The sequence below is a fragment of the Sapajus apella genome, unplaced genomic scaffold (assembly GCF_009761245.1).
Source record: "Sapajus apella isolate SASKATOON/1434 unplaced genomic scaffold, GSC_monkey_1.0 scaffold37, whole genome shotgun sequence".
NCBI lineage: Eukaryota > Metazoa > Chordata > Mammalia > Primates > Cebidae > Sapajus > Sapajus apella.
In genome coordinates, this window is record NW_022436977.1 from 21,709,452 (window position 1) to 21,733,743 (window position 24,292).

At 39.4% G+C, this 24,292-nt stretch overlaps 1 protein-coding gene and 1 pseudogene across 10 annotated transcripts in view; both read right to left on the reverse strand.

The window, feature by feature from the left end:
• The window catches only part of TMEM62 (transmembrane protein 62), a 49,920-nt gene that overhangs the window by 2,741 nt on the left and 22,887 nt on the right, over positions 1 to 24,292 (reverse strand). For 7 of the 10 annotated variants that reach the window (XM_032297723.1, XM_032297726.1, XM_032297728.1 and 4 more), the window contains 4 exons: positions 17,053 to 17,166; positions 10,131 to 10,215; positions 3,743 to 3,847; positions 1,135 to 1,253 (listed from right to left, as the gene is read on the reverse strand). In XM_032297723.1, the coding sequence (XP_032153614.1) occupies positions 1,135 to 1,253; positions 3,743 to 3,847; positions 10,131 to 10,215; positions 17,053 to 17,166 (423 nt within the window). The remainder of the gene's footprint in view (positions 1 to 1,134; positions 1,254 to 3,742; positions 3,848 to 10,130; positions 10,216 to 17,052; positions 17,167 to 24,292) is intronic. The other 3 variants (XM_032297724.1, XM_032297730.1, XM_032297725.1) reach the window with 2 other exon arrangements.
• LOC116564516 lies at positions 17,920 to 20,346 on the reverse strand (annotated as a pseudogene).

Here is a 24,292-nt window from a genome sequence, read left to right on the forward strand (position 1 = left end):
AGAAAATGAAACGAACCCAGGACCTATTCACAAATATAATGCTGCTATGCAGAGAATATTCTGGACTTGGGTCAGTGTTTGCTAGGCAGAGGTCTTTCCTACTTGGCTGGCTCTAATCCTGCTGGATCATGTTTTACTGCCCTGTTAGAAGGTCATGACCTATTTTGAATGTTTTTGGATCTCTTCCAAAACTTCAAATTTTGGTCCACTAACTCTGTTAGGTGAGTAAAATAAAGAAATTGTTAGATAAATACTTTTCAAGTCTGTTTACAGAGTTTTCCTATGGGACAGGTTCTTTGTGTGTTTGTTTTAAAGGAATCAAATGTAAACCTAACACATCAGTCTGTTCCTAAACAAGTACATTGCTAGGAAAGCCCAAGTCTGGTTTTTGCATAGTGCAATTTCCACCAAATAACTGACTCATTTTTTTATGTGTCTATTTTTTATTTTTTCCCCTCTAAAACATTTTCCTTATTCATCATCATAATCAGTTTTGGTTTACTCAGAAATCTAAAATTTTTTCTACCATAAATCCCTTATTTCATTTTTTGTCAATGAGAAAAACACAATGAAACAAAATCAACAAAACTTCTTTCACCTCTTATAAACCCTTCATAGAAAAATGTATTTTAAGCTGGGCACAGTGGCTCATGCCTGTAATTCTAGCACTTTGGGAGGCCAAGGCGGGTGGATCACCTGCGGTCAGGAGTTCGAGACCAGCCTGGCCAACATGGTGAAACTCGTCTCTACTAAAAATACAAAAATTAGCTAGGCATGGTGGTGCATGCCTGTAATCCCAGCTGCTCGAAAGGCTGAGGCAGGAGAATCACTGGAATCCACGAGGCGGAGGCTGTAGTGAGCCAAGACTGCACCACTGCACTCCAGCTTAGGCAACTGAGCAAGATGCCATCTTGGAGGAAAAAAAATGTATTTTAGATGTTTACATGAGAGTGGTGGAAGGAGTTTAGGAAGCACTTTAACAGCAAATGAAGCTTTTATTAAAGACTGCGCTGCAAGTAAAGTAGGAAAGATGATCTATGGTACTTAATTTTGGATTTTGGATTTAATTCATAATTGTTATGCAATTAGTACAACAAGGACAAGATGTTCTTAAATTGCATTTCTACTTCTTACCTGGAGAATTCCAATTATAAATGTTAGGCTGCCTTGTAGGAAATGTCCATTAATAAACAACCCAAAGGAAAAGCAGCAACCCAATTTGCCATCAGTGATTTCACCAAAAAACCATGGACCTAAAAGAGGCAATGGACAAAAAGGGAGAAGATTAAATAACTATAACTCTGATTACATATATCATGAGATGCATTTATAGGAATAATGCAGATATATGAGACTAGCCATCTATAAACATTTTATTTCATAGCCTTTCCTCTTTGCTAGTCTATATGTTTTACTTGATATCCTTGCTAACCAACTATTTGCTCCTTTACTCCACATTTTTTGGATTATGAAATTGTCTTAGTAGATACTATATCTGGAACAGATATGTGTCATATAGATTCTAGAAACAAATAAAAGCATAGTCATATTTTTGAAGATTCTGTTGCAATAATCACCTCAATATAATACATTAACATTTCCTTTAAGAGGCAAAGAGGTATTCCACAGAAGTTAAATTTCCAGATGATTGTGATTTATTCCTTAAAGCAATAGAACTTCAACTCCTTTTTGAAAGAAATCTTTCTAAATTGCACTCATTAACATATGAATATATTTTAACCTCTTCTTGAGGGGCCAGTCATTACTTTGTGTATCAACTACATAATCATGGTTACCATGTAGAAAGTTTAACTTGCTTCATTTTTTTTCTTCTAAAATGCCCTGCTGACTTTTCTCTTCTCTCTATTGTTATTTATTGCCCCCTTCTCAGTGTGTGGGTTTCGAGGTATTATTATTATTATTATTATCATTTTGTCTTGTAAGTGTGCTGGTTTCTGTAAGAATGTCAAGTGTTTGTCAAGAGTGATAAGGGATAGTTAGACTTCCCTTCTCAAAATGCAAACGCCAGTCCAGGCAAGGTGGCTCACACCTGTAATCCCAGCACTTTGGGAGGCTAAGGCAGATGGATCACCTGAGGTTAGGAGTTCAAGACTAGCCTGGCCGACATGGTGAAATCCTGTCTCTACTAAAAATACAAAAATTAGTCAGGTCTGGTGGCACACATCTGTAATCCCAGCTACTCGGAGGCTGAGGTGGAAGAATCGCTTGAACCCAGGAGGCAGAGGCTGCAGTGAGCTGAGATGGCACCACTGCACTCCAGCCTGGGCAACAAAGTGAGACTACATCTCAGAAAAAAAAAAAAAAAGGGCAAATACCATCATTTGCTGGCAAGAATAGGGTTCAGCTTTAGGGTTCAGTCAGAGGCAATTTTCTCAGATATACTTTATATCTGCATTAAAGACACATGAATCTAAAAAGGTGCTTTCCCTTCAGGTTTCAACTTTTTGAATGAAACAGTTCTTCCCTATTAATGTATTTTGTTTTGTTTTGTTTTACAGCCCAGGAACAAAATTACTTGCATTGCCTTATAGTGTAAGACAAGCATCAAAAACAGCTTCAACCTATCTTGTAACAAGAGAACTTACCTCCAAAGGTGATGTGCCATAACTTACACAGAATTGCAAAGTGTTATATTTTCATTTGTTCTCTCATGGGAGTTACTAATGAGCAAAGTGCAAAGGGAGGATAAAAGTGTAAAATATAGACTAAGACTAGGCAACAAATAGGCTAATGTACTCCTAATTGACTTTTAGTCACTAAGGAACATGAGCACAAAAGCCTAAAAGAGACTCGTGGTGATTTCTGCTTCTGTAAGTGTGGCTAAGTGACTTTATAAGTATAGTCATGCATCACTTAACCATGGGGATGCATTCTGAGAGATGTTTCCTTAGGCAATTTTGTCCTTATATATCATACACAAAGCTACATGGTATAACCTACTATATATCTCCAGCTCCACTATAGTCTTATGGGACCACCACTGTATATGTGGTCCCTTGTTGACTGAAATGTTATCACATCCCACATGATTGTACTGGATATAATAATACAACAGAAGAGTGCAGATATGCCTGAACTATTGCTCATCTCAGTTTCTCTCTTTTTGCAGCTGAGTTTTTGAGAGCCACACATTAGTAAATATTCAATGAACTATATACTAAGCAAAATAGACAAAACACCAATGGACATATCCATATCCTTTCTTTTTTGAGATGGAGTCTTGCTATGTTGCCCAGGCTGGACTTAACCTCCTGGGCTCAAACAGTCCTCTCATTTCAGCCCCCAAGTAGCTGAAACTATAGGCGTGAGACACCGTACCCATCTACCAGTGAATATTTTCATGAGGAAATAGACAATAAACACAGAAGATAAGTGTAAATTCTGATAAGGGTAATGATGGAAATAAAACATGTGATGAGATACAGACTAAAACTTTAAGACACCCAAAGAAGGTTGCTCTGAGGAGGTGGCATTTAAGCTTCTGTTAGGTTTCTACACAAATACTAATTCTGTAGCAGTCTTTTCAGCGCCCTTCAGTTAACTTGGTGTTAACTAAATGTTCTTTAAACATGTTAGGAAAGAGCTTTATTTTCCAAAACCATGTCCCAGAAAATGATTTATGAAGAATCCATGAGCCATTTGTTATACCCTCAAGAGTCTAAATCTATTATCAAAATTGTTAATATATTCTTTGGCAAAATTCCCCACAATATTTACTTACCCAGCACTGTATATAGGGTCAAAAACAACACAGAATAGTAGAAGATGTTTATTTTGCTCAAGACATGAAGAGAAAATGAGGTCAGATTTATAAGCCCTGAAGGTTCTAAAAAACATAAAGTTGAAAAATTCAGTGAACACATGCAAACTTCAGTTTCTTTATGATATTTTCTAGAAGACTTTCATGGGCTGTCTACCATATACTCAGCAAATCCTTTGTTAGATGGTAACTATACAGATGACACCACTTTAAATTCAGAATTTGGCAGGAATCCTGGTGAGATGGTTCACTTACAATTGCAGAAGGCAGGGAATTCAAAGACATGGTGTAGTTGTGAGACATTTTATTTATATCATAACATACATAATTGTTATATTTATATATATCACAATATATCGAACTCATATATATATATGTACATGTATATGTACATATACATATATAGATATAAAATAACTGAAAACAAAGGACACATCTACCACAGCACCACACTATTTTATCTTTATATAGGTTTAAAAGACAGGTTTGTTCAAAGGATGATCAAGTCTCTGTTTTATATGGAATTTAGCGTCCAAATGTACAAACTTCAAAAAGGTATATCAAAATATTTCAAAAGCAAATTAAAGAAATATCAAAATATCTTCATTCTAATCATAAATATGAGTATCTGTCCGAATAGTCCTTTCCTGTACATTATACAGTTCTTAACTCACAGCTAACCTCTTACACCAATTGAAAGGCCTCCCCAAACTCTCCAAATTCACATGCTTTTAAAATAGTGTCAAAAAGCCCAAGAGTAAGTGCTTGACCCAGAGAAGCTCCATTCTGTGGCCACAGTCTATGGTACCACAGATCCTAAGCCCCAGCCAGCCATGTCACCCATGCATGTGGCTGATCATAAACCAGTCAGCTGAGGACTATGAAAGGAAGCTCAGTACACACTGAGCAACACTACTGGTGAAAAATATTTAAAGGACTAGTCACAATTAAAGACAGTCTGATGTAAGTTAAATAAGTTATGTCTTTGCTAAAAGACCAGCACATTCATTTATACTTATAACCTTGCTCAGCCTAACAGTTAATTTTATGCAAAGCCTGATAATACATGACCTTTCTTATTTTGTGTTACTCTCTCAGCTTCTTTTTTGTTCTAGTCTGTACTTCTCAAAGTATTAGGCTACATATCCAGCTAGAGCAAAAATTATTTATTATTTTAAAAAATCCTTTAGCCTTAGAGGCAGCTATTCTTTAAATTTTAAGCAATTATTCTCTATTTTGGGTGCACATTAGAATAACCTAGGGGAACTTTTAGAAAATACTCATACTTGGATCTCACCCACCAGAGATTCTGATTTAATTTGCCTGGGGTAGAGGGAGACCTTAGGCAGTAACCCAGTGATTCTAAACAGTCAGGATTGAGATATATTGCTTTAGACAGAGCCGTGCTTCTCAGTCTTGACTGCATATTGGAATCAACTGGGGAGATTTAAAAAATTCTGATGCTTAGGTCCCACCCTAGAGATTCTGATATAATTGGTATAGAAAATTGTAGCTACTGAAATTTTAGAAGTTCCCCCAGAGGATTCTAACATACAACAAAAGTTTAAAAGTCTTGTTTAGAGGAAAGAACTGACCTGGGGTCAGAAGCCTTGGGTCTGCAGTCTCTCATCTCTTATTAGCTATGAAACCCTGGGCAATTTACATAATCTCCCCAAACCTTTGTTTTCTTATCTTTAAAATAGGGTCAATAGCACCTACCTGACAGGATTGTTGTAAGGATTAAGAGAAACAATGTAGGTCAAAATATGTTTCAAATTTAAATAACTATATAAAGATATGAATAGCCCCATATAAGAGGCTGGGGACCTCAAATATTTATTAATTTACATTATGTTCAGGAAAATACACATGTATAATAATGCTTCTTGAACTTTTTCATAGAATTTTTAAAAATAAATATAAGCAGAAAAACATTCAGTAGAATGTGTACTGTAACTATTCATTTAATCATGTTACTGTTTAATCATTATTACAATACTCCCTTCTCTATCATCAGTCCTTGATCCCAGGGATTTCATTCAAATTAAGAAGGGATAAGGGAAATTTGATTCAACAAGTATTTATTGTCCATTTTGCACAAGTTCAGTGCTGGATGCTGTGGGAAACAGAAGAGAATTAGGAAGCAGGAGTTCCTGCATTGAAGATGGGCACAGTGGCTCATGCCTATAATCCCAGCACTTTGGGAGTCAGGGTGGGTGGATCACCTGAGGTCAGGAGTTTGAGACCAGCATGGCCCACATGGTGAAACCCTGTTTCTACTAAAAAAAAAATTCAAAAATTAGCTGGGTGTGGTGGTGCACATTTGTAGTCCCAGCTACTTGGGAGGCTGAGGCAGGAGAATTGCTTGAACCCAAGAGGCGGAGGTTGTGGTGAGCCGAGATTGCGCCATTGCACTCCAGCCTGGGTAACAAGAGCAAAACTCTGTCACAGAAAAAAAAAAATAAAATAAAAAGAGTTCCTGCCTTGTGGAACCTATCTGATTAGGGAGAAAATGTATATCCATTTGAAGTGGTTATATAAAGCAAAGTGGCTGTCTAATGGAGTATAGAATTAATTGTGAGAAAAGACTATAGGTTTCACTTCCAGGTTATCTAAACAGGATTTTAAATCTGAGATTCCTATATGGCCGGTTGCTATCTTTGCTGTAATTATGTAAATAATCAGACCACAGTGGCTCATGCCTATAATCCCAGCACTTCGGGAGGCCAAGGTGGGTGGATCATGAGGTCTAGAGATTGAGACCATCCTGGCCAACATGGTGAAACCCATCTCTACTAAAAATACAAAAATTAGCCCGGCATGGTGGCAGGCACCTCTAGTCCCAGCTACTTGGGAGGCTGAGGCAGGAGAATTGCTTGAACTGGGAGGCAGCAGTTGCAGTGAGCTGAGATCACACCACTGCACTCCAGCCTGGTGACAGAGCAAGACTCTGTCTCAAAAAATAGTAATAATAATAACAATCAACAAAAATTGATGACACTAACCTTATTTTACAAATTAGTCTCATTCTCATTATCTTTGGTAAAAATTGAATGACTATACCTGTTATTAGATTATAGTCCTGTGTACTGTTTTTGCGTTTTTATTATTCACCTATTTATTAGATTGAGTCTTAAATTCTTCTAGGTTCCTCCAATCCAACTTTCTTCCAGAAAATTACTACAAACAGGAAGTGGTCTGTTCCTAAAGCCCTAAAAGCTGAAACTAAATAAATTTTAAGGAACAAATTTTTTGTCAGATGTGTGGGCCATACTGAGAGTTCACCAAAATGCCAGATGCCATAATCAAAGACATCCAAACTACAAAACTGCCACCTACACACTGTAAACAGCTTTTCCCAAGACCATTGGAACAAGACTCCATACCACAGAAGATTTTTACCCTTCATAATGCCTACCTTTTTCACTTGACAGGATAATACTATAATAAAATTTCACAATCAGTAGCTGTCATGGGTAACTTGACAAAACCTGACCTAAGAAATCCTTTATTCTACTTAGTGAGTGATATATAGGCAATATCCCTAACAACTTTTGGTTTAAATTGTACTGCTAGTTGCTTTTATAGAGTTGGCACTCTCTGCCTTAATTCAAACAAGTGACAAAATTGCTACTCAATGGCTCCAATAGGTAGTTCTCCCATGGTCTTTTTTTTTAATTTACTTTTTATTTTTAAATTTTTATTTATTAATATTTTTGAGACAGAGTCTCACTCTGTTGCCCAGGCTGGAGTGCAGTGGTGTGATCTTGGCTCACTGCAACGTCTGCCTCCCAGGTTCAAGCAATTCTCCTGCCTTATCCTCCCAAGTAGCTGGGATTATAGATGCATGCCACCATGCCCAGCTAATTTTGTATTTTTAATAGAGATGGGTTTCACCATGTTGGCAAGCTGGTCTTGAACTTCTAACCTCAGGTGATCCACCCGCCTTGGCCTCCCAAAGTGCTGTGATTATAGGTGTGAGCCACTGCACTTGGCCTTCCATGGTCTTTTGATTTGTTTTGTTGATTGCCTGTAGGCTTGCTCTTACTTTGGAATCACTGCACAAACTAGCTTTGTCATACCTCGATTAGTTTTACTTTGTATTATCCATTAAACAAATGTGTACCTGTTGTCTGTCAAATCTGTGCAGAAGGCAACATCCTAAGTGATGTTGGTCCAGTGTATTGAAATAATAGCCAATGCCTATGAAACAGAATCAACCTTAATGATGAAATTCACATAGACTAAGCCTGAGGGCTTCTCATGCAACTAAAAAGGTCTTGACACTGTCATCCAGCTAATAAACACCTCCCCCTGATGTGGAACAAGACTAAATAACGGGGACCGGTGGATGTTTGTGCAAAGGGACACTTAAAACCTGATTACAAGCTGAATGATCAGTGATGCTTTTGGAGAAAGATCTTGATCAAAAGGGGGAAATGTGAAAGTTGCAGATATCAGGATAAAATCACTCTTGAAAGACCCAAATTAGAGCTCGGAAAGTATGAAGAAGCATTCATGCTTGCATGTGTAAGTTAAGGACTATCTCAGAGACTTTCTAAAATAATCCCACACAAAATTTCCTCTTTAATGCTGCAGTAATTCAGATAAAAAACCCTCAAAAGAACACTTGTTAATAATATCTCCACCAATAAACTGATGCCAATTCTAGCTTTGAGCTTCTGGAACCAGTGAACTCTAAGCTGTTGACGCAAAGTTTTAAGCAGCTTATGTGAACTTCTCCTTTCTGCCAATAAAACTTTTTTCTACTGTCCCCTCTTCAAATGCACCTTTGCCTTGCCGTATTGTACTTCCCAGATTATAATCCTTTTTGCTTACTCCCAAATAAACTCTTCGTATCAGGAAATATTTTTCTCTGATGTCTTATTTTTTTTGGTTGACAGTGGCACCACAGACAAAGTCACCTTCTTTACAGCTTTTCTATAGCCTCTGCTGTATACACAATTCAAAATTTATATATGCACTATTTAAGTTTTGTCAAGCTTTGTTTAGCGTTTTATCTTTATTTGAATAGGTTCTTTTCTATTTAAAAGTATTTTATATGTGAAAATTACATTAAATACCTACTTGTAGTAAAAGTTGGTTATCTTGTGCTATACTGTGAAATTCTCTCCCATTTTGCTTGAGTTTTGTTTTACTGCCATATAGCAGCAAAAGTCTGAATTTTTTTTCCAAGGAAAGAGTTGTTGGAAAAGTTTCATAGTTTGAAGGATGCACCTCACAGAGTTCATGCAAAGACAATCTATATTACTATTTATCAATTGGTAATAGAGATCTTATGTGATACCTTAAAATAAAGCTTATAAATAAAAATAAAACCCTAAGGCCGGGCGCGGTGGCTCAAGCCTGTAATCCCAGCACTTTGGGAGGCCGAGGCGGGTGGATCACGAGGTCAAGAGATCAAGACCATCCTGGTCAACATGGTGAAACCCCGTCTCTACTAAAACTACAAAAAATTAGCTGGGCATGGTGGCGCGTGCCTGTAGTCCCAGCTACTCAGGAGGCTGAGGCAGGAGAATTGCCTGAACCCAGGAGGTGGAGGTTGCGGTGAGCCGAGATCGCGCCATTGCACTCCAGCCTGGGTAACAAGAGCGAAACTCCATCTCAAAAAAAATAAAAATAAAAAAAATAAAATAAAACCCTAAGCTCCCCACTGACTGAAGAGACCCTCTCTTGGTCAAGGTACCCAAAAGAAACCTTAAATATTAAGTTCTCAGTCACGATGAAAAGGGAGGTTAGACACACCTCATCATACTCTCTCCTTTTTAGAGTTTGGGCACAACAACAGGCCATCATTAGTGTTAAAATAGAGATCGTAAGACTGACAAAATAGACTCGGTCGCAATAAGATACCAAATTATAAACAAGATCTAATGACTGCAGGACATCAATCTTGCTAAACAGGTCATTTTTCACCCCTATATTGTGGCTGACATAGCATCCTTATCTTAATGTAAACATTCCTTTCTGCTGAAAAGTTTTAGGCAGAGCCTCACTCCTTTAACCAATTGCAAATTAAAGGATCTCTGAATCCCCTTATAACCTGTAAGCCTCCACTTCAAGACATCCCAACTTTTGAGCCTGAAGCTATGCATACCTTCCATATATTGATTTATGTCTTTTCCTGTAACTCCTGCTCCCATAAAATGTGTAAAACCCAACTGTAATCCAACTGCCTCAGGACCATTCACTCAAGGCTTTTTGGGTTTGTGTTTCCCCTGGGCCATGGTTATTCATGTTGGCTCAGAATAAACCCCTTTAAAACATTTTAAAGAGTTTGGTTTTTCCATGAACAAGACTTATAGGAATAAAAGGAACCAAAACTAACCTTTAAGCTCTGGGTATCCTCGATATCTAAAGGTAATGAGAATGATGAGCTGGATCAGCACAATCAGTGCAAAAAGGACCCGGGCCTGCAGGGAAATAGATGTTAATGTGAAATAGACACATGGGTACACTTTCAGTTAAGATTTTTAAAGTGGCTTTATTAACAAAAATGGAAATGGTATCTGATACAGTGATGTAAGAAATACATATTTTGGTCTTTGTCCCTACTGGTCAGAGCTCTTAAAATCCTTGTAATTGTGTAAGTGATAACAGTAATAGGAGCATATTGTTATAACATTTTGTTTTTATCTCTGGCTCCTGAAACAGCTCTAGAGTGATAAAGTAAAAAGAATACCTGTTGTTATTCATAACAAGCCCCTTTTGGAGAAGGTAGAGCAAGATGGCCAAAGAGAACCCTCCAGTAATTATCTACCCCTTTCCCCACAGAACACCAAATTAAGTAGCTATCCCTGCAAGAAAGCACTTTTATAAGAATCAAAAATCAGATGAGTGATCACAGTACCTGGTTTTAACATCATATCAAGGAAAGAGGCACTAAAAAGGGTAGAAAACACAGTACTTCATTGCCTACACCATCCCTCCCCCATTCTGTGGCAGAGAGAATTTCTGTACTTCTGGGAGAGGGCCAAATGACTGTAGGACTCTGCGTTGGAACTCAGTGCTGCCCTGTCACAGGGGAACACAACACAGGGCAGAATTCTGCCAGCACCCACAGAGGGACATTTAAGCTGACCCATGCCAAAGGGAATCCTCTGCCCCAGTGGTAGGAACCTGAGTTCCAGCTAGTTCCAGCACCAGCTGACTAAAGAGGTGCCCTGGGGTCCTGAATAAACTTGAAAGGCAGTCAAGCCACAAGGACTGTAGTCCTTGGGCAAATCTGGGTACTGTGCTGGGCGCAGAGGCAGCGGAAATGGAGTGCACACCACCCAGTGAGACACCAGCTGTGGTGGCCAAGGGAGTACTTGTATCCCCTGTCCCCCAACTCTCCAGGTGGTGCAGCTCCAGGAGAGACTCCTTCCTCTTATGGAAAGAAGAGAGAAAAGTAAAGAGGACTTTGTTTTGCCACCTGGATACCAGCTCAGTCACAGTAAAATAAAGTACCAAGCAGATTCCTGAAGCCTCTGAATCCAGGCTCTCACTCCTGGATGGCATTTCTAGACCCAGCCTGGGCCAGATGTGAACCTGCTGTGTTGAACAGAAAGACCATGTCCTGGCAAGATTCACCATCTGCTGACCAAAGAGCCCTTGGGCCTTGAATAAACATCAGCAGTAGCTAGGCAGTAGTCACCACAGACCTTGGACAAGACCCAGTACCATGCTGAATTTAGGTGTCACCCAGAGCAGTACCAACTGTGGTCACCTCTCTCACATATCTAGGCAGGCCAGCAAAGAGAGAGAGAGGCTCCTTCTGCTTGGGGAAAAGTGAGGGAAGAAAACAAAAGACTCTGCCTGGTGATCCAGAGAATTCTCCCAGTTCTTACCCAAGCCCACCAAGGCCACATAAGTCTGCAAGAGTTGCAGCATTACTGGGCTTGGGGCGCCCCCTACTACAGATATGGCTACAATGACGAAGGACTTCGATCACAACCCTCAATTGCCTTTGAATACCTGGAAAGCCTCCTCAAGAAAGATGAGTACAAACAAGCCTAGACTACAAAGATTAGAATAAATGTCTAACTCTTCAAGGCCCAGACATTGACAAACATCCACAAGCCAGGAAAACATGACCTCACCAAATGAACTAAATAAGGCACCAGTGACCATTGCTGGAGTGACAGAGATATGTGAACTTTCAGAAAGAGAATTCAAAATAGCTGTTTTGAGGAAGTTCAATGAACTTCATGAAAACACAGAAAAGGAATTCAGATTCCCGTCACAGAAATTTACTGAAGACATTACAATATTTTAAAAAACAAAGCAGAAATTCTGAAGCTGAAAGATAAAATTGACAAACCGAAAAATGCATTAGCGTTTCTCAAGGGCAGAACTGATTAAGTAGAAGAAAGAATTAGTAAGCTTAAAGACCATAGCCAGGCGCGGTGGCTCATGCCTGTAATCCTAGCACTTTGGGAGGCCGAGGTGGGTGGATCACCTGAGGTCAGGAGTTCAAGACCAGCCCGGCCATCATGGAGAAACCCCATCTTTAAAAAAAAAAAAAAAAAAAAGACCATCTATATGAAAATACACAGAGGAGAAAAAATGAAAAAAAAAAAAAAAAGAATGACACACACCTACAAGATCTAGAAAACAGCCTCAACAGGGCAAATCTAAGAGTTATTGGCCTTAAAGAGGAGGTACAGAGAGAGATCAGGGTAGGAAGTTTATTCAAAAAATAATAATAGAAAACTTTTTTAACCTAAAGAAATATATCACTATTCAGGTACAAGAAGGTCATAGAACACCAAGAAGTTTAACTCACATAAGACTATCTCAAGGCATTTATTAATCAAATTCCCAAAGGTCAATGATAAGGGCTCTTAAAAGCAACAAGAGAGGCTGGGCATGGTGGCTCATGCCTGTAATCACAGCACTTTGGGAGGCCAAGGTGGGTGGATCATGAGGTCAGGAGATCAAGACCATCCAGGCTACACAGTTAAACCTCGTCTCTACTGAAAATACACACACACAAAAATTCAGCTGGGTGTGGTGGCACGCATCTATAATCCCAGCTACTCATGAGGCTGAGGCAAAAGAATTGCTTCAACCTGGGAGGCAGATGTTGCAGTGAGCCGAGATGGGACCACTGCACTCCAGCATGGGAGACTGAGGAAGACTCCATCTCAAAAAAAAAAAAAAAAAAAAAAAAAAAAAAAGCAACAGGAGAAAAGAAACAACATACAAAGGAGCTCCAATATGTCTGGCAGCAGATTTCTCAGTGGAAATCTTAAGGCCAGGATAAAGTGGCATGACATATTCAAAATGCTAAAGGCAAAAAATATTACCCTAGAATATTATATCCAGCAAAAATATCCTTCAAATGTGAAGAAGAAGTAAAGACTCCCAAACAAACAAAAGCTGAGGGATTTCATCAACACCAGACCTGTCCTATAAAGAAATGCTAAAGGAAGTTCTTCAATCTGAAAGGAAAGGATGTTAATGAGCAATAAGAATGCTGGGCACAGTGGTTCACACCTGTAATCCCAACATTTTGGTAGGCCGAGGCAGGAAGATTGCTTGAAGCCAGGAGTTCAAGACCAGCCTAGGCAACAAAGTGAGACCCAGTCTCTACGAAAAAAATTAAAAATTAGCTGGGCGTATTGCCATGTGTCTGCAGTCTCAGCTACTTGGAAGACTGAGGCAGAAGACTGCTTGGCCCCGGGATGTCAAGGGTACAGTAAGCCATGATTGTGCTACTGCCCTCCAGCCTGGACGACAGAGCAAGACCCCATCTCAAAAAAAAAAGGAAAGAAAAGAAATCATCTGAAAGTATAAAACTCACTGGTAACAGTAAATATACAGCCTAATATAGAATACTTTGACACTGTAATTGTGGTATGTAAATCACTCATATTTTCAGTAAGAAGACTAAAAGATAAACCTATCAAAAATAATAACCACACATCATTTTTTTTAAGAGATGGAGTCTTTAAGTTTTTTCTTTTTCTTTGTCTCCCTCTGTTGCCAGGCTGGAGTGCAGTGGCATGATCTCAGCTCACTGTAACCTCCACCTCCCAGGTCCAAGCGATTTCTTGCCTCAGCCTCTGGAGTAGCTGGGGCTACAGGTGTGCACCACCATGCTCAGCTAATTTTTGTATTTTTAGTAGAGATGGGGTTTCACCATGTTGGCCACGATGGTCTCAACTCCTGATCTCGTGATCTGCCCGCCTCAGCCTCCCAAAGTGCTGGGATTACCGGCGTGACTCAACACACCCGACCTAAGTTTTTTCTTTTTAAGAGATAGAGCCTTTAAGAGATGGAATCAAACATCTGATCCACCAATAAAGAAAATTATAAATTGCTTCAACATTACTCTTTCTGAATTTAGACACTTAGACCGATATTGAAGCCAAGTAATTTTATACAGTTATATTAAGCAATCAAATTAAAATAGTCCACTTTCATTGTACTGGGAGAAGCATACTTTGTTTTAAAGTTGTATAAGAATGAAAAAACAGTATAGAGTACACTGCAGGCTGAGTGAGCATAGACTGTGTTTTCTTTTGCTTTTTTCTCAAGAAGTCATTCACATAGAGATTAACTCAGAGTAATGACATATGACCTAGGTGCTTGTTTCTGAAAGTACGATCCCCAGACCATTATTGGAATCAACTCAAACCTGTTAGGAATGCTGAATCTCAGGCCCCTTCTCAGACTTACTAAATCAGAATCTATATTTTAATAACATACTCAGGTTATTCATTTGAATATCATAATTCCCAAAGCCTAATTTAGGTGACTGTTTAAAATCCACAAAAGAAAAAATAACAAATTATTTTAAAATTTTGTAATAATGAGATGCAAATGCTTATTAATAATATGTTTGAAAAAATCACACAAGTAATAAAAGTAAACAAAATAATGATTTCACATTTTAAATCTGTGAGAATATACACTAAACCTATCTCTGGGAGGTGAAATTAAGAAAGGTTTCAGTTTTCTTCTGAACATGTTAGTGTGTATCTTTTTTTTTTTTTGTATTTTACACTAACACCCAGGATAAATGACATATGAGGGAACTACAGTATAAATTGCCATAGCTTCTCTAAAAGACAATTAACAGTGTATATTAAAAACTAAAAACATGCCGGGCGCGGTGGCTCAAACCTGTAATCCCAGCACTTTGGGAGGCCGAGGCGGGTGGATCACGAGGTCGAGAGATCGAGACCATCCTGGTCAACACGGTGAAACCCCGTCTCTACTAAAAAATACAAAAAATTAGCTGGGCATGGTGGCGCGTGCCTGTAATCCCAGCTACTCAGGAGGCTGAGGCAGGAGAATTGCCTGAACCCAGGAGGCGGAGGTTGCGGTGAGCCGAGATCGCGCCATTGCACTCCAGCCTGGGTAACAAGAGCGAAACTCTGTCAAAAAAAAAAAAAAAAAAAAAAAAAAGAAAAACTAAAAACATACCCATTTACTCATTTAAGAAATATTTATTGAGGGCTTACTATGTGACAAGCATATCAAACAAAGATTCCCTGCCCTAATGGGCTTATATTTTAATGAGAGAGGAGAGAAAAAAAAATGACTGTAATAAATAATAATTAATTTATGTAATTATATATATAAATAGTAAAGTATATAAAATCATGTGCCCACCCTTTGATCCAGCAATCCACCTCTAGAAATTTATCCCAAGAAACTATATTAGAGATATATGCAAAAACTTAAGTTACAAGCGTATTTATACAGTAGAGGGGCCAATTAGAAACAACTTAAATGTCCACCAATAGAGAAGTTATTTAAAAAATTAAGGTAGGCCGGGCGCGGTGGCTCAAGCCTGTAATCCCAACACTTTGGGAGACTGAGGCGGGTGGATCACCTGAGGTCAAGAGTTCGAGACCAGCCTGGCCAACATGGCGAAACCCTGTCTCTACTACAAATACAAAAATTAGCCGGGTGTGGTGGAGAGTGCCTGTAATTCCAGCTACTCAGGAGACTGAGGTAAGAGAATCACTTGAACCTGGGAGGCAGAAGTTGCAATGAGCTGATATTGCACCACTGTACTCTAGCCTGGGAGACAGAACAAGACTCCTCTCAAAAAAAAAAAGGCCAGGTGCCATGGCTCACACCTGTAGTCCCAACACTTTGGGAGGCCAAGGCAGGTGGATCACTTGAGGTCAGGAGTTCAAGACCAGTCTGGCTACTATGGTGAAATTCCATCTCTACTAAAAATTTTTTTTTTTTTTAATTAGCTGGGCATGGTGACGGGCATCTGTAGTCCAGCTACTCGGGAGGCTGAGGCAGGAGAATTGCTTGGACCCAGGAGGTGGAAGTTGCAGTGAGCCAAGATCGCACCACTGTATGTCAGCCTGGGTGACAGAGAGAGACTGTCTCAAAGAAAAAAAATTAAGACATATCGGTAACAATATAATGCAGCTAATATGTTATAATATAAATTGATGTGAGAAAATAGTCAAGACAAATTACTCAGTGGAAAAAATCAGACAGCAAAAGAGAATAAAAGTATAATAGTATGTCAAAAATTCATATACATATGTATATAAGAGAGAAGATAAATAGAGTATCATAATGACAAATACAATGGTTATAATGGGTAGTGTGATAAAAGAAAGATGTGGGGCCGATCTCACTTTATCTATTTCTAAATTTTCCAAGTTTTCTACTTTGAGCATGCATTATTGATGTGGAAATAAATATTCTTTAAAAAGCCTTACCCCAAGTTAGCATAGGCCCTGTAACTCCCTTAGTTATCCTGGTTTTATAACATCCCAAATGACTCATCCATGCCTCTGCTTCTTTTAATCCAAATAAACTTAAAAACATTTTATTCTTCTAGACAAATAACTAAACTTCAATTTTATGAGATTCAACTTTCTTGTCATATGATCACAATAGTCCTCCTTTATCCACAGGGGATACATTCCAGGTCACCCCCTCCCCCCCAGTGGATGCCTGAAACTACAGATAGTACTGAACCCTATATATATTATGTTTTTTCCTGTAAATATATTCCTATAATAAAGTTTAATTTATAAATTAGGCACAGTAGGAGATTAACAACAATAATAAAATAGAAGAATTATTACAATATACCATAATAAAATTATAGGATTATGGTCTTAAAATATCTTATTATATATAATATTTTCAGACATGGATAACCTTGGGTAACTGAAACTATGAAAAGTGAAACCACAGATAAAGGAGGACTACTGTATATTATTTAGGACTGCATTTACCAAATCCAGTAACATATGTAATGTTTAATTAAATTCACTTACTATGATATAGTGATCAGTACGGAGAATAAATGATGCCAGGGGATCAAAACTGAGATGATTATTCTCTTGAACAGAAAATATGTGGTGAGCACTCTTACTTCTTCCAGCAGCATCCTAGTAATAACCACAGAACAAAAGTAACTCTCATGTACATGTAAATATTTATAATGTTCTAAATTATATTACTTATAAGAATAGGTTTCTAATAACTACATTTTTTTTGTTGTTGTTATTGTTGTTTTTCAAGGTTTCTCTCGGTTGCCCAGGCTGGAGTTCAGTTGTGCAATCATAGCTCACTGCAGCTTTGACCTCCTGTGGTCAAGTGATCTTCCTGATTCAGCTGCCCAAGTAGCTGGGACTACAGGCACATGCTACTATGCTTGGGGTCTTGCTATGTTGCCCAGGCTGGTCTTGAACTCCTGGCCTCAAGCAATCCTCCTGCAGTGGCATCCCAAAGTGCTTGCCCTATAAGTACTTTTAATAACATATCTTAGGCCAGGTGCAGTGGCTCACGCCTGTAATCCCAGCACTTTAGGAGGTCAAAGCAGGTGGACCACTTGAGGCCAGAGTTCGAGACCAGCCTGGCCAACATAGTGAAACCCTGTTTCTATTAAAAATACAAAAAATTAGCTGGACATGGTGGTGCGCATCTGTAATCCCAGCTACTCGGGAGGCTGAGGCAGGAGAATTGCTTGAACTCACAGAGCAGAGCTTGCAGTAAGCCAAGATTGCACCACTGCACTCCAGCCTGGGTGATAGAGTGAGATTCTGTCTAAAAAAAAAAAAAAATTCTTTTAAAACCTGTAATTCTACATTTAAATAGGAAGTATTAGCAATACACTCACAATGTATTTTCCCTTAAAAAAACAAACAAACAAACAAACAACAACAACAAAAAAAACCCTGTATTTCCCTCTGTTCCATAAAAAGGCCTAGAAATAACAATAAACCTAACAGTAATGAGCTAGCTAGGCTGGTGCCTAGATTGTGGTCTCAAAATAGCATTTCTCACTACAAGAAAACAGTGCCCTTTAGGGAAACAGCTCATTCCAGTTCTTAAGTAGGAAGTGCACAAGAAGAGATATCTGCACTCCCATGTTTGCTGCAGCACTGTTCACAGTAACTAAGATTTGGAAGCAACCTAAGTGTCCATCAACAGATGAATGGATAAAGAAAATGAAGTACATATACATAATAGAATAGTATTCAGCCATAAAAAAAGAGAATGAGATCCTATCATTTGCAACAACATGGATGGAACTGGAGATCACAAAGACAAACATCATATGTTATCACTTCCTCGTGGGATCTAAACATAAAAACAATTGAACTCATGGACATAAAGAGTAGAAGGATGGTTACCAGAGGCTAGAAAAGGTAGTAAGAGGGCATTGGGAGGGAGGTGGGGATGGTTAATCAGTACAAAAAACATAGAAAGAACGAATAAGACCTATTATTTGATAGCACCATAGAGTGACTAGAATCAATACTAACTTAATTGTAGTTTTAAAAATAACTAAAAGAGTGTAATTGGACTGTTTGTAAAACAAGGATGAATGCCTGAGAGGATGGATATTCTATTTTCCATGATGCGATTATTATGCATTGCATGCCTGTTTTTTTTTTTCAAAGTAAATATTGATTTTATTCACATTATTAATGTGTAGCTATCAAACATGACAGAATATCTGATACCACAATTTCTAATGTATATATTATCATCATGGTTACTAACGAAAAGTAAGTTTCTTCGTACTGTTACTCCTCTGTCATTCCAACCTTTGTAATTTTTTTTTTTTTTGAGAGTGGCAGCCACTTTCTTGTCTTTGGGGTGGCCTGGAAAGGTGGGGTCCTGGGGGGCAGCAGGGAGGAAGGGCTGGGAAGCTGTGGCAGGGGCTCCAGGTGGTGGGCATCTGGGGTTCCTCCACTTGTGGGTACGCATTGACACCACTGGTGCAGCTGGTGGTGGAAGCCGGTTCCAGTCCTTTCTTGTTCGACACAGGGCAGGCGGCAGCCACGGGTCCGACTTGCTTGAGGCCGGGCCCTGGGCGCTCCATCTTATGCTCCAGGAGCATGTGGTTCTGTGGCGGGAGACCCACGCAGGCCCTGAGGATGTTCTTGATACAGCTGTGCTGGCGGAAAAGCGCATTGATCACCGGGCTGCCCGGCGGGACCAGCGGCGCCTTGAATAGGAAGCTGAGCAGGGACAGCACGGGGTGCAAGGTCTTCGGCTCGGGGTCAGCGTCAGCACAGAAGCTCACGCGCTGGCACAGCTCAGTCAGCAGTGCCAGGTCTAGCGTGATCGGTGCCGCCAGCAGCGAGTCCTCGCACATGTTGTGCAGCACCACTGTCTTGGTCCCGCCCAGCATTAGCTCTGAGGTTTATTCACCCAGCTAGCTTGCTGTCGCAGCCCACGTAGGCTCGTATTTGATGACCACGCAGTGGTCGGGCTCCTTGCCGGGCGTATAAGAGCACTGGGTTGCTCTGTACCATGTCGTCCGCCACGTTGCTCTTGGACACCTTCTTAGAGCGGAACTGCAACGGCGCCGACAGGTTCTGCCCGTTGTTGTTGCCCAGGTGGTTGTAACCCACGATGGACATGGTCTTGAGGCCAGAGCTGATGAGGAAGTCCACGAGCACGGACCTGACTTTGGTCTGGCCAGACTTGAAGTCATCTCCGCCCATGAAAACCCGGCGCTGACACGCGAGCTTAAGAGCTCCGGGCACCAGGGTGTTCTGCGGGGACCCACTGAGGAAGGCACAGCCCTCCAGGATGCTGGCGACGGCGAAGAGCGTAGAGGGAGACACCTGCAGGCCACGCTCAGTGGTGCGCAGCGGGTTCTTGGCCCTTTCATTGAGGCATGGAACCACCTCACAGAAGCGCTCTGTGTTGGCCGTCCACAGCTCGATGACTTTGTCCAGCCCCACGCTAGACCGAAAGTCTGGGATGTTCTTGCGGATCTGCTCGAGCTGCTGCGGACGTGAGTCCGGGATGAGGTTGTCCGCGCGCCTGGTCTGGTTGGCCGCCATGAACTCGGGGATGTAGAGGGAAGGCCAAGGCCCAGGGCTTCCATATGAGGCCACAGTTGCTCCTGCAGCTCCCAGCCCAGCACCTTCGCGCGCTGCATCGCCTCGGCGAGGATCAGCGACGAGATGTCCCAGCCGTCATGGCCACGTATAATCTAGCATTTATGCTAATCCTGTTGAAAGTAAACTTTTTTTTTAAATTTATTTTATTGCATTTTAGGTTTGGGGGTACATGTGAAGAACATGCAAGACTGTTGCATAGGTACACACGTGGCAGTGTGATTTGCTGCCTTCCTCCCCATCACCTATATCTGGCATTTCTCCCCATGCTATCCCTCCCCAACAGCCCACCCCCCACTGTCCCTCCCCTATTTCCCCCCAACAGACCCAAGTGTGTAGTACTCCCCTCCCTGTATCCATGTGTTCTCATTGTTCAACACCCGCCTATGAGTGAGAATATGCAGTGTTTGATCTTCTGCTCTTCTGTCAGTTTGCTGAGAATGATGGTTTCCAGGTTCATCCATGTTCCTACAAAGGACCCAAACTCATCGTTTTTGATGGCTGCATAATATTCCATGGTGTATATGTACCACATTTTCCCTGTCCAGTCTATCATTGATGGGCATTTGGGTTGGTTCCAGGTCTTTGCTATTGTAAACAGTGCTGCAATGAACATTCGTGTGCACGTGTCCTTATAATAGACTGATTTATAATCCTTTGGATATATACCCAGTAATGGGATTGCTGGGTCAAATGGACTTTCTATTTCTAGGTCCTTGAGGAATCGCCACACTGTCTTCCACAATGGTTGAACTAATTTACACTCCCACGAACAGTGTAAAAGTGTTCCTATTTCTCCACATCCTCTCCAGCATCTGTTGTCTCTAGATTTTTTAATGATCGCCATTTTAACTGGTGTGAGATGGTATCTCAATGTAGTTTTGATTTGCATTTCTCTGATGACCAGTGATGATGAGCATTTTTTCATATGTTTGTTGGCCGCATGTATGTCTTCCTTTGCAAAGTATCTGTTCATATCCTTTGCCCACTTTTGAATGAGCTTGTTTTTTTCTTGTAAATCTGTTTTAGTTCTTTGTAAATTTTGGATATCAGCCCTTTGTCAGATGGGTAAACTGCAAAAATTTTTTCCCATTCTGTTGGTTGCCGATTCACTCTAATGACTGTTTCATTTGCCATGCAGAAGCTGTGAAGTTTAATTAGGTCCCATTTGTCTATTTTGGCTTTTGTTGCCAATGCTTCGGTGTTTTGGTCATGAAGTCCTTGCCTATGCCTATGTCCTGAATGGTTTTGCCTATATTTTCTTCTAGGGTTTTTATGGTGTTAGGTCTTATGTTTAAGTCTTTAATCCATCTGGAGTTAATTTTAGTGTAAGATGTCAGGAAGGGGTCCAGTTTCTGCTTGCTGCACATGGCTAGCCAGTTTTCCCAACACCATTTATTAAACAGGGAATCCTTTCCCCATTGTTTGTTTTTGTCTGGTTTGTCAAAGATCAGATGGTTGTAGATATGTTGTGTTGCCTCCGAGACCTCTGTTCTGTTCCATTGGTCTATATCTCTGTTTTGGTACCAGTACCGTGCTGTTTTGATTACTGTACGTGCTGTTTTGATCTCTTATTTCATTGAGCAGTGGCTTGTAGTTCTCCTTGAAGAGGTCCTTTACATTCCTTGTTAGTTGTATTCCTAGGTATTTTATTCTCTTTGTAGCAATTGTGAATGGCAGTTTGTTCTTGATTTGGCTCTCTTTAAGTCTGTTATTGATGTATAGGAATGCATGTGATTTTTGCACATTGATTTTGTATCCTGAGACTTTGCTGAAGTTGCTTATCAGTTTCAGGAGATTTTGGGCTGAGACGATGGGGTCTTATGCAAATGGAGACAATTTGACTTCCTCCTTTCCTATTTGAATATCCTTTATTTCTTTTTCTTGCCTGATTGCTCTGGCTAGAACTTCCAGTACTATATTGAATAGGAGTGGTGAGAGAGGGCATCCTTGTCTAGTGCCAGATTTCAAAGGGAATACTTCCAGTTTTTGCCCATTCAGTATGATATTGGCATGCATGTTTCAAAACATCTCATGTACCCCATAAATATACACACTTACTATGTACCACAAAAATTAAAACTTAAAAAAAATTTTTTAAAGAAAAACTGCATAAGAAAACCTTGGACTATCTTGTCAAATAAGAAAGTAAAAAAATGAACAAAGACTACTGGGGTTGTGTCAAAGGACTTAGTAGTCAACATGAAGAGGCTCCCACTAGCAAAAGGTGGAACAGTTTGAGCACGGAAAAGAATACATGCAATGGACTGAAACATATCAAGTATGTATTTTTTTAAACTTTGAATTTATAATAATATTAAATGTAAAAGACTCAGTCACCTTTGGCAGATACTAAAGAACCAACTCATTATTCTGAAAACTAGTTTAGTAAAGGGGCAATGAGGAAAGAAGAATTTATCTGCATTTCCTGTGTGACTCTATATCTGGATACCAAATAGATGAGAGAAGTTTTTCTTCATAGGACTGTTCTAATTAATATTCCTATATAAGGAAAGAAAATTTGAAAATTACTATAACTCTAATGAAAAAATGAATTTAGGTAAATATCATCAATGGCTACTAAAAACCCTTAGGTGAAAAGATAATGGAAGGAGCCAACTGTTAAGTTTTCAGCAATTTTGCAGCCACTAGCATGGCAATGGTACCTTAAAACCAGCCATGGTTGAAATATTTATATTGCGGGAATTGAAATAAATCAGGGAAATGCTACAAATCAGGATCCTCTCCTTGATTGCAGTAACTTGCCCCAAGCTGGTTGCTAAATATTTACCAACACACCAGTGGATAAGGCTACCAACAGCTGAAGACACTGATCCATCTTAACATTATAGAAAGAGAAACAACCAAATACTATGAGCATCCTGTTAAAAGCATAAAACACCAGAAAAAGCAGTTTTGACAAAAAAAACATATATATATATAAATCTAACTACCAGTTATAGAAACTAAGGGGGAAGGGGATAGATAAACATGTTAAATGTTACCACAGGGATGTAAACAGCAAAAATCCCAAAAACAGGGAGCTCTACAGGACCAAAGATTCAGTTTCCAAAACAAATAAATTATAAGAGGGGGAAAAAAGAAGGAGGAGGTAAGGGAGGCAATCTATACAGTAAAAGAGATGAAAGAGACAAGTCAGTTAAATGCAATGTATGAACCTTGATTGGATTCTGATTTGAACTGACCAAATGCAAATATACATATCTATTTATCTTCCTGTCTATGTATGTGAGATATTGGAATAACTGAACATTAGCTGGATAGTTTGATATTAAGGAATTACTGTTAACCTTCCAGGTATGATATGGGATCATGGTAATATCTTTAAAAAATAGTCCTTATCTTTTACTGATACATATTGATATACTGTATTTATAGATGAAATGACATCATGGTGCAGGGAGGGGAGTTAGGGATAAAGATGGAACAAGACTGATCATGAGCTGATAATTGTTGAGATTGGCTGATGGATATATGAGAGTTCATTGTAATATTATCCCTTTTGGATATTTAAAACTTTCCCACTATAAAAAAGTTTTAAAATAATAAGAACTTACATTTGTGTTTTTTAAACTTTTATTGCTCAAAATGTGCTTATATTAAATAAGTTTTTTTTTAAAGCAGGGATCTAGATTTCTCTAATGTTTCAGATTAGAGATTTCTAGAGTCTACTCTTTAAATTGGCAGAGTAGGCACAATAATCTTAAAATACTGGTACTCAAACTTTAGTGCACATCAGAATCACCTGGAGAGATTGTTAAACTAGATTGCTGGGTCCTATCTCCAAAGTTTCTGATTCAGTAGGTTTCGGATGAGACTTAAGAATTTCCATTTCTAACAAGTTCCCAGGTGATACTGATGCCACTAGCCCAGGACCCACACTGAAAATTGATCCAAAGGTCTAGTTGCTAATAGACTGCAAGGAACCTATAGATGTTCAATAAATCTAACAAGTAGGTAAAAATTAGATAATAAAGAAATGTTTTCTCCCACAGATTTTGAGTTTCAATCTGACTTATCTACAGCTTACTGTATTTAAAAGGACAGAACTTTCCCATGAACCAATGAGGGGAGCAGGTTTCCTATTTACTACTACTCAGTAGGTTAATTGTTTAAAGTTATACATGTAAGA